Source organism: Condylura cristata, unplaced genomic scaffold (assembly GCF_000260355.1).
Source record: "Condylura cristata isolate star-nosed mole 26May11 unplaced genomic scaffold, ConCri1.0 scaffold00015, whole genome shotgun sequence".
NCBI classification, from domain to species: Eukaryota; Metazoa; Chordata; class Mammalia; order Eulipotyphla; family Talpidae; genus Condylura; species Condylura cristata.
Genome location: NW_004567116.1, coordinates 3,076,167 through 3,091,170, shown reverse-complemented (window position 1 = coordinate 3,091,170; position 15,004 = coordinate 3,076,167). Strand labels below are relative to the sequence as shown.

Sequence of the window (15,004 nt, the reverse complement as noted above, 5' to 3'; positions counted from 1 at the left end):
GGGGCGCATGCACGGTGCTGCCGGCCGCACGGACGGCTGGCTGCTCGCTCGGCGGCGCGGGCTGGACCGGGGTGGGGATTCCTGTCTGGGGCCCCTGGGGCTCCTTTAAGGGCTCCTGGGTAAATTTAAAGGGGCCGCGCGCTATTTCCTCCTGCCAGCTCGCGGGGGGCTGGAGGGGGAAAGGCAGGAGGCGATGAGCCGGACCGAAGCTCCGCAGCCGGCGCCCGCCCCGGTCGTAGGGAGCACGGACCTCGCCGCCCTCGCGCGCCCGCTCCGTCGCCTCCGGAGCTCCGGTCCCTGCGCCTGAGGGGTCACCGGGGTGGCGAGGGGCGCCCGCGTCCGCAGCAATGCGCTTCCACCCAGGTTCGGCTTCCAGCCACTGCCCCCTCGGGGCATCTCAGCTCCAGCTCCCAGCGCCGGCGCCGGCGGAGAATCGCCGGGTGGGGAGGACTCGGTGGCTGCCAGGGGCTGCCTCCTCCGGCGCGAGCTCGGCGCGGGCCCCGGGGCGGACGCGACTGGCAGGGGCCCCAGATGGCGGCGGCCCCGCCGAGAGGGTGGAGCCGCGGGGCGGCCGCGCCCCCTCCCGCGGGAGCCGCCCGGCTGCGCTGGGAGTTCGTGCTTCTCCATCTAGCTCTGGGGGAACACAGGCGAGGCTCCCCCAGAGCTGGGGCCGCGGCCGCGGAGACTCAAGCCCTGGAGCGGGGCGCGCAGTAGACCCGAAGAGAGCCGGCTGCACGGGCTCCGACGCGGCGAGGCGGAGGTGGCCCCAGGATGGAAGCTGGGAGGAGAGGGCGTGCGCCGCCGTGACTCAGGCTCCTGTCCCAGCCGGCCTGAGGTACCGGACGAGGCCCTAGACACAGCCCTAGCACCCCCACCCGGTCCGAGGAGCTGGAGATCTCTGGCCCCGGGCGGGGTGCCCGGCACCTGGGGACGCGCGCCACCACAGCTGGAGCGCGCTGGGGCAGACCCAGACTGCGAGGCCCAGGCTGCCCAGGAGGAAAGGGGTGCGGGGGGGGAGCAGCTCCCGGGAAGCTCAGAGGAGGGACCCCGGAAGGCAGCCAGGGGGCACGGCAGCCTAGGGTCCTCGTGCGAGGGCCGGCTGGAGGAGCAGGTGCTTGCTTTGCCTGTGGTTGGTCGCCCACAACAAAGGCGATTCCTGGAGATCCAAATTACAGGGTGCGGGAGGCCATGTGGAATCTTATTACCTAGACGTGGGTTTTAATGACTCCACTCAGAAGGTACCCCGCTGTACCGTGGAGCAAGCGCCCCTAGATATCCTTGAGGGATGCGTGCACTCTCCAAACACCTACTGTGTGCTGCCAGCTTTGGGGGCGCTGGGCTCACAGCGGCGAAGGCGACAGGCAAATCTGATACTGTTGACGATGTAACAGGCGCCCATGGCTATAAAAAGGAAACGATGCCAGCGTTTGAGAGCCTTGGGAAACATAGCTGCACTCGGACCATCCGGAGCTCACCCAAGTGTTTCTGAAGAGGGATGGAAACTAAAATTTTCAAGAGTCTAAAGGTGTCTGTCTCCTTTGGAGATGTGTCATCTCTTCCTCAGTCCCCACGAAAACCTGCGAAAGTTGTCACATTGGGTAAACTTAGTCTCATCCTACTGCTCTGCTGTCCACCACTGGCCTTGCTCTCAGGAAGGTCTATACTCCTTTCGAATAGGTGCCAGGCAGGGCCTGAGAATGGGGAGTAGTCCATATTTCCTTCGCCTGTGCCAGGCCCCGGGACACAAAGGAAAAATGAGACATAGATCTGGTGACTTCACATGCCGCTAAGTGTGGTGGAAACAAATCACAAAGGTCACCAGCGCTGAGGGCTGGCTGCTGTGAGACACCAGGGTGTCCTTCCCGTTCTCTTCCTATATGTACTAATAGGGTAATTTTGTTTGTTACCAAAAGTAAGATATCCCAGCCATGCAGAGTCCCTTTTAACAACCTCTCACCTGCCTCTCCTCCATACCCTGCATATCATCAGGTCTGGCTCCAAACTCCGTAGTTCCCAACCATTTTCCCACTTCCCATTTAACTCTCAGACACCCTAAGATAAAGTTTCACTTTTCAGATGAAGAAATGGAGGCTCCAGGCTCACAAGTGTCTACCCAGGCCATTCCTCCAGGAGAGCAGCTCTGGGCGAGGACTCGAGGGCTCACCCTGCGGGTTCCACCTCCCAGAAGCTCTTTGTCAGCTGGTGGGAAGGGGCAGACAGGGGCTACCCTGCTCTGTGTGTGTGTGTGTGTGTGTGTGTGTGTGTGTGTGTGGTACTTTTACTTCCGGGGGTCTTTCTCTATTTAAAAAACAAAACAAAGCAAGATTGAGTGTTTCTGTGGGTCCTGCAGGTTTTTCTAATATAAGAAAAAAATATTTTTGATCCTTGGAGTACTTTATTTCCACCCAATTTTAAAATAAAGTAGATGTTTCCATGACCCCCTAATAGTGTGACTGGTCCTTGTGCCCCCAGTTCCCAGCAGAGAGCAGGCCTTGGCTGCATTGCAAGGGGTAAGTGCCCCAGACGCACTGGGGAAGGTTTGGCTTGAACCAAGTCTTGAAAAACTGGAGAAGGGACCCCAGGGCTTTCCCAGTCAATGGCAGGGAAGTTGCAAGCGCAGAGGGTTTCCAGTGGGATAGCAGAAGTGAACATGAGCCTTGGGTGCCAGGCTGAGTGGGAGCCTGTCCTCAAAAGCCCAGGGAGCCCGGGTGCCAGTACTCACCTGAGCCCTACAGCGTGGGGAGGGAAGCACAGCCTGTGGGCACTGAGGGTCCAGCCACCAGGGTGAGCTAAGACTAGGCGCAGCACCCAGGAGACTGTAGGAGACACAATTTCACCACACTTGGGGCACCAGAGAGGGTGAAAAGCTGTCTGTGTCCTCATCCCCCACCCCTGCTGCATAGGCCTTGGGGTCCACCCAGAGGAAAGGACACTTGCTCCTCAAGGAGCTGTCAATATTTGTCCCCATGCCAATGCCTGAAAGCAAATTCTTCCCAGAGGGGTGCCTTTTTCTGGTTCTTTAACCCACAGTGGGGGCCCTTTGAAGGGCAGTCATGGATCACTTAACCTGCTTTCCAGCAAAGAGGGACCACATAGAGGATAGCCCCTGTGTTCCCTACAATGAATGTAGTGTACTAGAAGTGGGTGTAATTATGCTGACCTACCTGCACCTCTCCTGCCAGATACCTCAGCCCATCAGTGACATTTGACTAAATTCTAACAAGGCCCCTTGGAGGTTGGCAGCTTTCTAGACTGAGCCATATGGAGAGAGAAGCGACAGGCTGCAGAACCTGGTCAAAAACGTGGTCAGAGGGCCACGGGGCTAACTCCCAAGCATCTGTATTGCAGGGGACAGAAAAAGAAAGTGGGGGTGGGAGGCAGAAGCCCTCACAACCTGGAGACTTTGGAGCCTGCGCCACAGCCAGAACTTACTTTGCACACATCTCTCCCCTCCATGCTCTGGCTCAGATCATCAACCAATGTTTGGGGTCTCCAGCCAGGGCCCCTCAGGCTCCCAGGGTGGCTGGTCCCTGTCTGAGGAGGCAGCACCCCTGCATACTCCCCACTTCAGGATCCCAGGTAACAGTCCAACAGAAGCAGGGCCTGGCTGCTGGCTGGAAGGATGAACTGTGTGGCGTCCATAAAGAAAGCATCTGTGGAGTGACATATCAACCTCCAATTCTAAATGGTCACCTGCACTCATGATCAAAGAATGAAAGAATTCTACTTCTCAGTATGCCTCAGAACTATAAAACAAACATTTGTTTTGAAAAGGGGTCTTTCAACATTGTCCAGAGGGCAGACCTAAACTCTCCAAGAACAAAGGTCCAGGGGCCTCCCTGGTGGCGCAGGGAACCTGACCCAACCTGGCACAGCAGACCTCTCCTGTCTCACCCCTTGCTTCCCTCAGCACTATATTTCCATAGATTGGCCTGTTCTGCTCCCCACTCTGTCTCTGGTGAATCCTCTCACCTCTCTGCACCTCTGACATACACCCTAGTTCTTTGCCTACATACATTTTAAAAATCTTTAAAAAAAATACTACTGAGTACATATATACAATGGAATATTACTCAGCAACCAAAAAAGAGAAACACATGTCTTTTGCAGCAACTTGGATGGAGCTGGAAAAGATCATGCTTAGTGAGATAAGCCAGAAAGAGAAAGAAAAATACCGGATGGTTTCACTCATAGCAGGAGTATAATGGACCAGGCGAGAAAATAACAAAAATAATGAACAACCATATACCAGAGACATTCTGTGGGGGTGGAGTGGGGAATGGGATCAAAAACGGGGGGGGGGGGCGGGGAAGGGAGGGAAATGCAGGGGACTAGGGTGGTGGCACAGGGGTGATCTGGTGATGGGAAACCCGCGGGGATTACAATCGAGATGGAAAAAAAAAGGTGCAAAATGATGTAAAAATAAACTTTGTAATAAAAAAATAAATAAAAGAAAAAAATGCAATAAAACAGGAAGATGGGAAGAGCAATGGAAAAAAAAAAAATACTACTGAACGTTAAAGGGACATTCCATGTAGGTTTCAAATGAAGTCGCCCCTTGTTAAACTCCAAAGGAATTCCAAACCTAAAGTTTATCTCAGGGTATAAGTGTGCGTGTGTGCATGGGGTGGGGCTGGGAGAAGAGCGGGGAGTCAATGCCAGCCACTTAAATTTGAAAATAAAGTTTATGTTTTTAAGGGGAGAAGGACACTGGAAAGTTCTTGCCCAGTAGTAACTCCTTGAATGTTCAGGAGAATAGCTGTGGCATCTCAAGTGAAGAGCCACAAGTGGGAAAACAAGTAATTTATCCAAAACCACACAAATTAGGGAAAAGAATCAGCCCCAAGCCTGCCGCTCTCTGGTTCCTTGACACTTACCCCACCCAACACATACATATTTTCTTGTAAAATATTTCAAACATATGAGGACAAAAATCTATTTTCTCCATACATACCTTTCAGCTGAACAATCTAAACATTTTGACACATTTGCTACAGGATAATTTTTTAAATAATTTTTATATTTGCCATAAAAGGATCCCGTATACAGACATGTTTGGGAATGTACAGTGTGATATATAAAGAGCTTGTATTAATTCCTCATTTCTTTGAGACTATTTCCATGTTTCTTTAACAAATCATGTAGCCAATGACAGGCCAACCGTAATATTCCTGGTATCAATCTGTATGCAAGTGCAAGAACTAAATTTGTCTAGTTAGAGATCTATTCTTTCATGCATAGACAGATTAATCAGCGCAGGTAAATGTGTGTGATGCAATCCTTTACGTACTGCACAGAAATGTCTCTGTAAAGCACCAAGATGCATTAATAATTAGAAAAAATACATCAGAATAATACTTACTGATGTGAGTTTCACTCATGAATCCAGACATCCACTACAGGACGATTTTTAAGAAAAAAGCACACAGAGAACTGAAGTTGCTACAAAACCTCCCCGCTCCATTCCTGGAGTTAACCCTGCAGACACCAATCTAATGCTCTCACTGCCCCCAATGACTTTTGCATGTTTAAACTTTTCATAAATGGCATTAATCTATACTGAACATTCTGGGAACTACTGAAACAGTTTGCCCTTTGCCCACATAAGCAGTACAGCTTATTCTCAAACACACTCACATGCTGGGTCAGGTGTGCTCGTTGCACATCTGTTGCAGTCATCACCCCTGAGGTTGGCTCACAGATGCACCTCACCGCCCATGCACTGATTCCAGATTCCAATTCTAGGAGGACTGGTCCAATAAAATACACTTAATGTGCAGTTGCATAAGCTATTTATTTACTGGGATGATGTAATCAATCAGAAAATACAGGGTAACCCTCCTGTGCCTATCAGTTGGTACCAAAGAAAGGCTACTTCTAAGGACAAGGTTTCAAGTCGCCCCAGTTCCCACCAGGCAGAAAACCATTGGCACCTCAAGAGGTGCTTGGAAATGTCCCAGATGCCGGAGCGCTTCTGCCGGGTCCCCAGCTCCTGGTGGTAGGGGTGTCTCCAACAGGATCCCCACACTCCCTCCTCCTCTTCCAGCGTGAACACCTGGTTCTAGCTTTGCCTTTACTTCTGCAGCCCACTAAGGGAGGACAAGCCCTAAATGGCCCAACTCCTAACCCGGCACAGGTGGAGATGGGGTGACAAAGTAACTCACAAGGAAACCCCTCATCCCTGCCCTCTTGACATGTGTCAGAGCTGGCCATTTGGGATTGCTGGGTCCCATCCCATAACCTGTCACCCACAACAGAGCACCCAACAGCTGCTTAGCTGCCTGCTAGCTCTCCTCTCAGTATGAGTCAGAACCCTTTGTGGTAAATCACAGAAACCCACATTGAATCAGCTTAGATTTTTTTTTCCCCAGAAGAGTGTTCATACCACCCAGTATCAAAAAGTAAAAAAGAGGCCCTCCTTTGTGGTGCAAGGGGTTAAAGCGCAGCACTGTGAAGCTCTCTGCAGCCACTGCAGCCTACCTTAGCTCCCCCGCCAGGGCGCTGACCCAGATGACCCAGCAAACCTCTCCTGACCCACCCACTGCTCCCCTCAGCTATGTATTTCAGTAGATCCACCTGTTCTGCTCCCCACCATCTCTGGTGAATCCTCTCACCCCCACACCTCTGGCCTGTACCCAGTTCTTGTATGCATAAATAAATAATATATATATATATATTTTTTAAAGTAAAACAGGGGCGCTCCCTGGTGGCGCAGTGGGTTAGAGTGCAGCACTGCAAGCTAGTTCTGCAAGTTCAATCCCCTGCTCCGGAGGTGACCACATGATGGAGGTGACCCACATGGCGCAGCAGACCTCTCCTGACCTGCCCACTGCTTTCTTAGCAGTGTGCCTTGTCAATTTGTCTGTCCTGCTCCTCACTCTGTCACTAGTGAATCCTCTCACTGTCCCTGCACCTCTGGCCTGTACCCTAGTTCTGTATGCATAAATAAATAAATCTTAAAAAAAAAAACATTAAAAAAAAAAAGTAAAACAACACACTTAATGAAAACAGTTGGCAACTGGGTCCACAGCCCATTGTGACAGGTCTGCCCATCTGTTGTCTTGAGGCAGTCTCCATGTGGAGTCTCCCAGGAGCTCGTCAGGATTCACTCTTGCTTCCAGGCTGTGCCTGTGCCAACCTGGGCAGTCAACTCGGCGTCCAGATGTCCCTTCGTGCTTGGCACTTACACATTCAGCTGGCTGGTCAGTGGCTCCTTGGTCAACTCAGGCCAATGAGGGCACCTCTCCCTCAGGCACAACCTCGCCTCTGCCTCCAAAGTCCCTTCTCCCCCACCTATTACACCCCGACAGCTGCCACCCAACATGACCCACTGCCCTGCCCAACACAGGGGGCCTTAGGACCCTCTCTCAGGGCCTCCAGGACCTGAACACATGTCTTCCCCTCAGAGTTGGTTTTACTTGGATGCGACATCCTGCCCTAAATTAGGGTTCCCCAGGTGCTCCCCAACACAGTCCTCCCCAGGTCTAACTCTCATTGGTCCGAATTGCTCCCGTGTTTATGCCTCAACCCTTTACTGTGGCCAGACCCCCCAGATCTGGCCCTCGCTGCTGCCGTGGTCTCACGCTCCCTCCTGGAGGAGATGGCGGCAGCACCCCACATCCTGAGGACTGACTGGGTGGCGGCCACAAGAGAAAATGTGCAGAGCTGAGGAAATAGGGTTGCTATACAGACACCTAGCTACTGGGGTCGGGAGTGCGAGGTCGTGCTAACCAAACGCAACCACAAGAAGTCAGAGGAGGGGATGCAGTGCCTCAGGGCTGCAAGTCAGAGTGGGGACGTCCAGAAGCCAGCTGCATCCACACGTTAAATAGTAAGATGTCATTCATCTTCCATCTGCTTGGCAAAGAGGGGGGTGGAGAAAGCGGGACCCACAGATGGACATGTTACTTAGTAGGGACACCTTGGAGTGTAAATTGGGCAAATCTATTTAAATCTAAAACCACATATTCCTAAGTGCATATGTTATCTCGGGACAGAAAAAGGACAATAGTGGAAAAATGAATCCATAGACGGTTCTCTCCCACCCCCCACCAACTCATACACTGAAGTTCTAACCCTCAATGCAACTATATTTGGAAACAGGGCTTTAGGGAGTTCATTGAGGCAGGGTGTCCTTACAAAAAGAAGAGATGCAAGTGCACAAAGTCTAGGTCACTCGAAAGAGTGGGAAGCTGGCCACTTGCAAGACGGCAGGAGAGGCCCGCCAGCACCAGCCTTGCTGACACCTTGAACTTGGACTGTGGGAAAGTGAACACATGTTGGTTAAGCAACCCAGCTGGTGGTATTCTGCTATGGTAGCTGTTAGTGGACCAGTGCAACTAGTGAAACTCAAAGAAAGTCTGGAGTTCAGTTAGTACTAATATGCAAATGTTGGTTTTTCAGTCTTGGTAAGTACATATGATAATGAAAGATGACAACTTTAGGGCCTCCCTGGTAGTGCAAGGGTTGTCTCACACTATCAAGCTATCAAGCTATCACTGCAGCCAGAGTTTGATCCCCAGCCAGGGAGGTGACCCACAGGGCGCAGCATACCTCTCCTGCCTCACCCGCTGCTTCCCTCAGCAGTAGATTTCAGTCAGTCAACCTATTCTGTTTTCCCGCCCTTTGTCTGTCTTTGGTGAATTCTCTCATACCCCCGCACCTCTGGCTTGTACCTGAGTCCTTGTATGCAAAAATAAATAAATAAAATAAATCTTTTTTTAAAAAGAGCAAAGGAGCTGAAGAGATATTTTTGCAAAGAAGAAACACAAAGGGAAATGGGCATGGGAAACCTGGTTAATGTCCTTAGGAACATTAATGTCCTTAGAAAACCTGGTTAATGTTAGGAAAAGGCATATCCAAACCCTTTTGATATATTATCATGTGCCCCTTGAGTGGCTGTAACAGAAAAGATGGACAATAGCAAGTGTTGGCAAGGACATGGAGAAATTGGATCCCTCTTAATGCTGCTGGTGGGGAAACTGGGTATAGCAGCTGTGGGAAGAGTCTGGTGACACCTCAGTAGGTTAAACATAGAATTACAATATCACTCAGCAATTCCACTCCTCGGCATATACCTCCCCAAATCAAAAGCAAATGTCCAAACAAAGATTTGCCCATAAATGTTCCCAGCAGAACTAATCACAATAGCCACAAGATAGAAATTACCTGGATATCTATCATTGATGAGTAGATTTCATAAAATAGTACACAGAAATACTATTGAATATGGTCCAATAATAAAGAGAAATGCAGCACTGCTGTGTTTACAAGGGCATGCTAATTAAAAGATGCCAGTAACAGTATTTATATAAAATTTCCAGGATATAAAGGTTAATAAAGTCAGAAAGCCCATTAGTGGAGGAGTTGGGACAGTGGGAAGTGATTGCTAAAGGATTTCTTATAGTGGGTTTGGTTTAGGAGGGCTGAAAATGTTATAAAATTAGTTTATCATGAAGATAAGACAAAACATTGACTAGCACTTGTTTACGATTTAGTTTAATTTATTTATGCACATAACACCTGGATCACAGGGAGTGAGAAGATTCATCAAAGACGAAGTGGGAAGCAGAATAGGCAGATTTAATGAAATCCACTGCTGAGGGGAGCAGCAGGGAGACAGGAGAGGTGTGCTGTGCCATGTGGGGCACTCCCTGACTGTGGATCGAACTCAGACCTCAGTGACTAAGTATAGCTTGATAGTGCTGAGACTTTAATCTGTAGGCCATCAGGGAGGTCCCAAACTTCATTTCTTGCCCACAGTCTGTGATAAGACCATGCCTCAGCTAGGCCAGCAGGACCCAGCCAGATCTGGGTGTCCGTGTAAGATCTAGACTGAAAAAGCATCCATTCCCTGCCACGTCCCCTCCCGTGGCGCCTAAGTGAGAAGTCCTTAGAGCTTGGCACGGTCAAGGTACCGGGCACAAGGGAGGAATATGTGGCCCTCCAGGAATAGAAGAATGGCTGATTCTCGAATGGTCACTGTAACTTTGGATTTGTTTTCTGATTCTGTTGACACACAATGCACTGAACTAAAGAAATGTTATGGATACTGTGCTTCATTTCTAATGATACTCTTGATAGGAATGTAACTTCCTCTATTCTCGATACTGATTAACTTCTGAGAAACTCCCTTATAATCTTTAATTCTATTATACAATTAACTCCTGTACACCAGGTGGCTTGTGAAACGAATGGAGAGAGCAATTAAAAGGATTAGAAAGGCCATAGGTGGTAGATAGGGCATTTGTTTAGCAGCACTGAACCTTGAATACACTGGTTTCCTAGGGCCCCAAGTTGGTTTCGGGCCCCTGACAACATCTCAGAAATAATAAGATGCCATGGTTTCCTAGAGCCTCAAGTTGGTTTCGGGCCCCTAGCAACATCTCAGAAACAAAAAGAAATTAATGTACTACCTGTCAAGCTTCTATTAAAAGAATCATTGTATCCCTATATTTGCTTGCCAAGAAAAATTGTATAAATGCTCTGTACTCTTAAAAATAAATCACATTCAGGGCCCTCCCTGGTGGCGCAGCGGGTTAAAGCACAGCACTAAGAAGATTAAGCCACTTCCGTATGAGTTCGATCCCCGCCTGCCCCAGAGGAGCTCCACATGGCGTGGCAGACCTCTCCTGACCCACCCACTGCTCCCCTCAGCAGAGTACTTCGTCGATCTGCCTGTTCTGCTCCTCACTCTGTCTCTGGTGAATCCTTTCACCCTCCGCATCTCTGGCCTGTACCCCAGTTCTGTATGAATAAATAAATCTTTATATATATATATATACTTACCTGGCAGGGGAGATACCATGATCATGAAAAAAATAAATAAATAAATCACATTCAGATATGCACTCCTAGAAGTCGTGTCTGTCTGCCACTCAGCCTCATCCTTGTCCACCCTGCGCCAGAATTGCCATCCCTGAAACTTGTCTCCTGTTCCTGCTGCGCTGGTTCGGGGCAGTTCCCTGCCTGGGGCAGATGTCACTCCTGGTGGGTAAGGTAGCGGAGGGGGCTGTGTTCCGGCCACAGGACACACAGAAAGCCTCTGCTAGGGTGCAGTTTCCATCATGACTGCATAAGCTGTCTTGCCAGACTCAGGTCAGGGGGGAAACTGTCACTATGTAATGAGGGACACTGCAAAGTCTCTGGAAGATAGGGCGGTGGGACAGAGTCATTGGAAATAAATCCTTCTACTGCAGCTGCTGGGCCAAACGCCCTGTTCCAAGAGCTATTTGTCTAAAGTCTGCTGCATTTGTCTAAAGACTTTTTTCTTCTTAAATAGAAAGGATTATATTTAACGTTCTGATAATAAAAATAAAAATATCAGACCATATAGCAAACTCTGAAATGAAAAAGTGCCAAAGCCCCACCATTCAGGTAAACCAATATTACAAGCTAGCTAGGCATTCATTCTACCATAACGTCTTATATATATATCTATATATCTATATATATACACACTTATATTTATATATATGAGTGTATATATATGTGTATGTGTGTATATGTATGATCACACTGATGTTATTTTTGTCATAATTAAGAAGATGATAGTTATATTGTTTTAGACATATTGTTTTAGAATTTCTGTTGTCGCTTATTTTTTTAAAGATTTATTTAATAGGCCCTCCCTGGTGGCGCAGTGGGTTAAAGCACAGCATCGAGAATCTAGAGCCACATGAGTTCGATTCCACATGAGTTCGATTCCCACCTGCCCCGGAGGTGACCACATGGTGTGGCAGACCTCTCCTGACCCACCCGCTGCTCCCCTCAGCAGTGTACTTCGTTGATCTGCCTGTTCTGTTCCCCACTCTGTCTGTGGTGAGGCCTCTCTCCACCCCTGAGCCTCTAGCCTGTGCCCCAGTTCTGTATGCACAAATAAATAAATCTTAAAAAAAAAAGATTTATTTAATAATACACACAGATCTGGGGTACAGGCCAGAGGTGTGGGAGGTAAGAGGATTCATCAGAGACAGAGTGGGGAACAGAACAAACAAATCCACTGAAATACACTGCTGAGGGGAACAGCGGGCAGGTCGATCAAGAGAGGTCTGCTGCATCATGGAGGTCACCCGCTTGACCGGGGATCTAACTTGTGCTGCAATGGCTGCAATAGCTTCATAATGCTGTACTTTAATCCAATGCACCACCAGGGAAGGCTCTCTGTTGTCACTTCAATTTACATCAATATCTTTGTCTATAAAAATACAGATCATTGGGGGCTTCTCTGGTGGTGCAAGGGGTTAAGTCTCAGTATTATGAAGCTATCCATACCCATTGCAGCGGGAGTAAGATCACCAGTCCCGTAGCTGACCCACATAGTACAGCACACTTCTCCTGTCTCACCTGCTGCTCCCCTCAGCAGTATATTTCAGTAGATCTGGCGGTTATGTTCCCCACTCTAGTGAATCCTCTCACCCCTTGTACCCTAGCTCTTGTATGCATAAATAAATAAATCTTTAAAAAACAAAACAAAAAAAAAGGAGCCCAGAGAAGGGTCTGGCTACATGCAAGGACTGAATAAAATTTCACCAGGGAGTGAGAGACAGCTGAATTTTCATAAATGAATAGTTCAAGCAGTAAACAGTAACTTCAATGGTATTAGTTGCTCTCTGCAAAGGCTTGTTCCTGCTGTGAACAGGGTTCTTGCTGTATTACCTCAGGCTAGAGATTCAATTTGAATTCGTAAGCCTCAACTTCCTGCTCTGTATAATGGGAACAGGACAATTTACCTGCCACCTAGGACTTGTGAGAACTACAAAGTCCCTGGTAGCGCAATGGGTTAAAGCACAGCGCTGTGAAGCTATAGCAGCCACTGCAGATCCCTGGTCAGGGAGGTGACCCACATGGTGTAGCATGACCCACCCTCTGCTCCCCACAGCAATGTATTTCAGTCCATTTGCCTGTGCTCCTCCCTACTCTGTCTCTGGTAAATCCTCTCACCTCCCACACCTCTGTCCTGTACCCCAGTTCTACATGCATAAATAAATAAATCTTAACAAAAGAACAAAGTGCCTGGGAAATCTAGGGGTATCAGGCAGTTTTCAACCAGGAAAACAGGAGCCCCTCTAAGTGTACCGAAAGTTTTGCAAGCACTAGTGACTTGGGTGAAGGTGACATGGGAGTGCCCAGAAGCCAAAGCAGCAGTGTGAGGCAACCCAGAGATTAGCACAGACCAGAAGCCTCTGTTATTCCCAAACTGGAAGGATAAATGAAGGAGATGGAATTAATGGTGCCCAAAGGTGAGGAGGCCCCTTGGGAAGCTGGGACCCAGGTAGCCCATCTAGTGGGAGCTGGACCCACAAAAGAGCTTCTGCCACTGCTGGGAACCTGTGAGCATGACAGGTGAGGGAAGACAGCCCTAGCTGTTTCCTCCTGTCTACCTTGCCAATCAAAGTCACTGTCTCTGGTGCCCAAACCCCTCCATAGGCAACAATGGGAGACTTCAGGATAAAGGGGAAACAAAGGACAAGGGAAATAAGGGGCAGGCCATAGAGAAAGAGGACCATTAGCAGAGGGCCCTCCTAGTGGCACAACTCATCTAAGTGCAGCACTGCGAGGATGTCTTTAGGGGGGGTGGGGCGACACAGACCTCTCCTGTCTCCACCCTGTTCCCCTCATCCATGTTCTTAACCTGCCTGTTCTGCTCCCCACTCTGTCTTTGGTAAATCCTCTCATCCCCAGGACCTCTGGCCTGTATACCAGCTCGTGCATGTGAAAGGAGTAGCTGAAGTAGTATAGATAAGCACAAAAAGGAAGGACAGGAAAGAGAGTCCAGAAAAGGAGACTATTGGAGAGCCCCCCCCCCAAGGTTCACTGACCCCCATGGGGATCTGAGAAGTCCCACTGAGGGAGGGTAGGAGGGGTTTTTAATAGGCCTAGATGGGGGGAGAGAAATGGCCGCGTGGGAAAATTTTGACAAGGAACTGGAACTTATTTTTCTGCCCAGGCTTGTGTTAACCAGTGGTGACAAGCAAGGTGGTGACAAACAAGTCATGAGGTTATCGCTCCGGAATATCTGCTTCTGCTTGGAACAACTGCTCTTTCTGTATGTCTATATTTGGCTGGTGACTGACCCTGACAGTATGCATAAGTAAATAAGTTAAAAAAAGAAAAAAAGCATACAGTGGAGTCTCCCTGATGCGGCAAGTGTTAACCCTCAGCACTATGAAACTATGCGTTTGGTCCCGCCAGGGAGTGACCCACGTGGCACAGCAGACCTGTCTGCCCCACTGCTCCCTCGGCAGTGTATTTCAGTAGATCTACCTGTTCTGCTCCCCACTCTGTCTCTGGTGAATCCTCTCACCCTCCTCCCCTCCCGCCTCCCCCTACTCCAGTTCTAAGTAAAAATGAATAAAATCTTTAAAAAAAAACCCTAAAACATACTGTTGTCCAGTTAGCCTACTACATGCTTCTGAATGACAACCGTCTGGTGTGACACGGTGGCATTTACAAGTGGATTTCGACGTCATTTTCTCACCTGGAACCTCATGAGCAGAGGGGAAACGCCTATTCTGTCACAGAGATGGAAGCTCATGGGGTGGGATTGCATCATGGCAACTGGACTCGGGTCTGGGAGTCCAGGGGATTTCTGTGACCTTGAGGGCCACAATCTCTGGACTCATAACCAGGATGGTGGTGGTGGTGGTGGTGGGGTGCATGAGCCCACACTCCTAGGCTCCTCATCTCTGCATCCACCTGTCCAGAAGGTGTTTCTGAAAGGATGCGGCAGTGTGAGAAAACGGACTACGGGCCAAGGTCACAGAGCTGGCAACGGGAAGGAAGCGAGTCTCCACCGCCAAAGCCCTTTACCACCCCCCTCGCGCCCCCCCTTCTTTTCCCGCCCCATCATTTTCTGGCTGAGGAAGGCTCGTTCAAGGGACCCCATCCAAATCTTGGGGCACCTAGGTGAGCCACTCACGCCAGCAACCAACTCGACCGGCTCGCACCGGAGGGCGCCAGGGCGCCGCGCTGGCCGCGGGCTCCGGACGGCCCCCGCCAGGGG

At 49.6% G+C, this 15,004-nt stretch overlaps 1 protein-coding gene across 1 annotated transcript in view; it reads right to left on the bottom strand.

Annotated features, from left to right (window-relative positions):
- The window catches only part of LOC101625178 (chromosome unknown open reading frame, human C11orf95), a 7,544-nt gene extending 6,917 nt beyond the window's left edge, over positions 1 to 627 (bottom strand). The window contains exons 1-2 of the mRNA XM_012725148.1: positions 316 to 627; positions 31 to 169 (exon numbers count right to left, since the gene is read on the bottom strand). Coding sequence (XP_012580602.1) covers positions 31 to 169; positions 316 to 627 — 451 coding nt within the window. The remainder of the gene's footprint in view (positions 1 to 30; positions 170 to 315) is intronic.
- Positions 628 to 15,004: the final 14,377 nt, after the last annotated feature.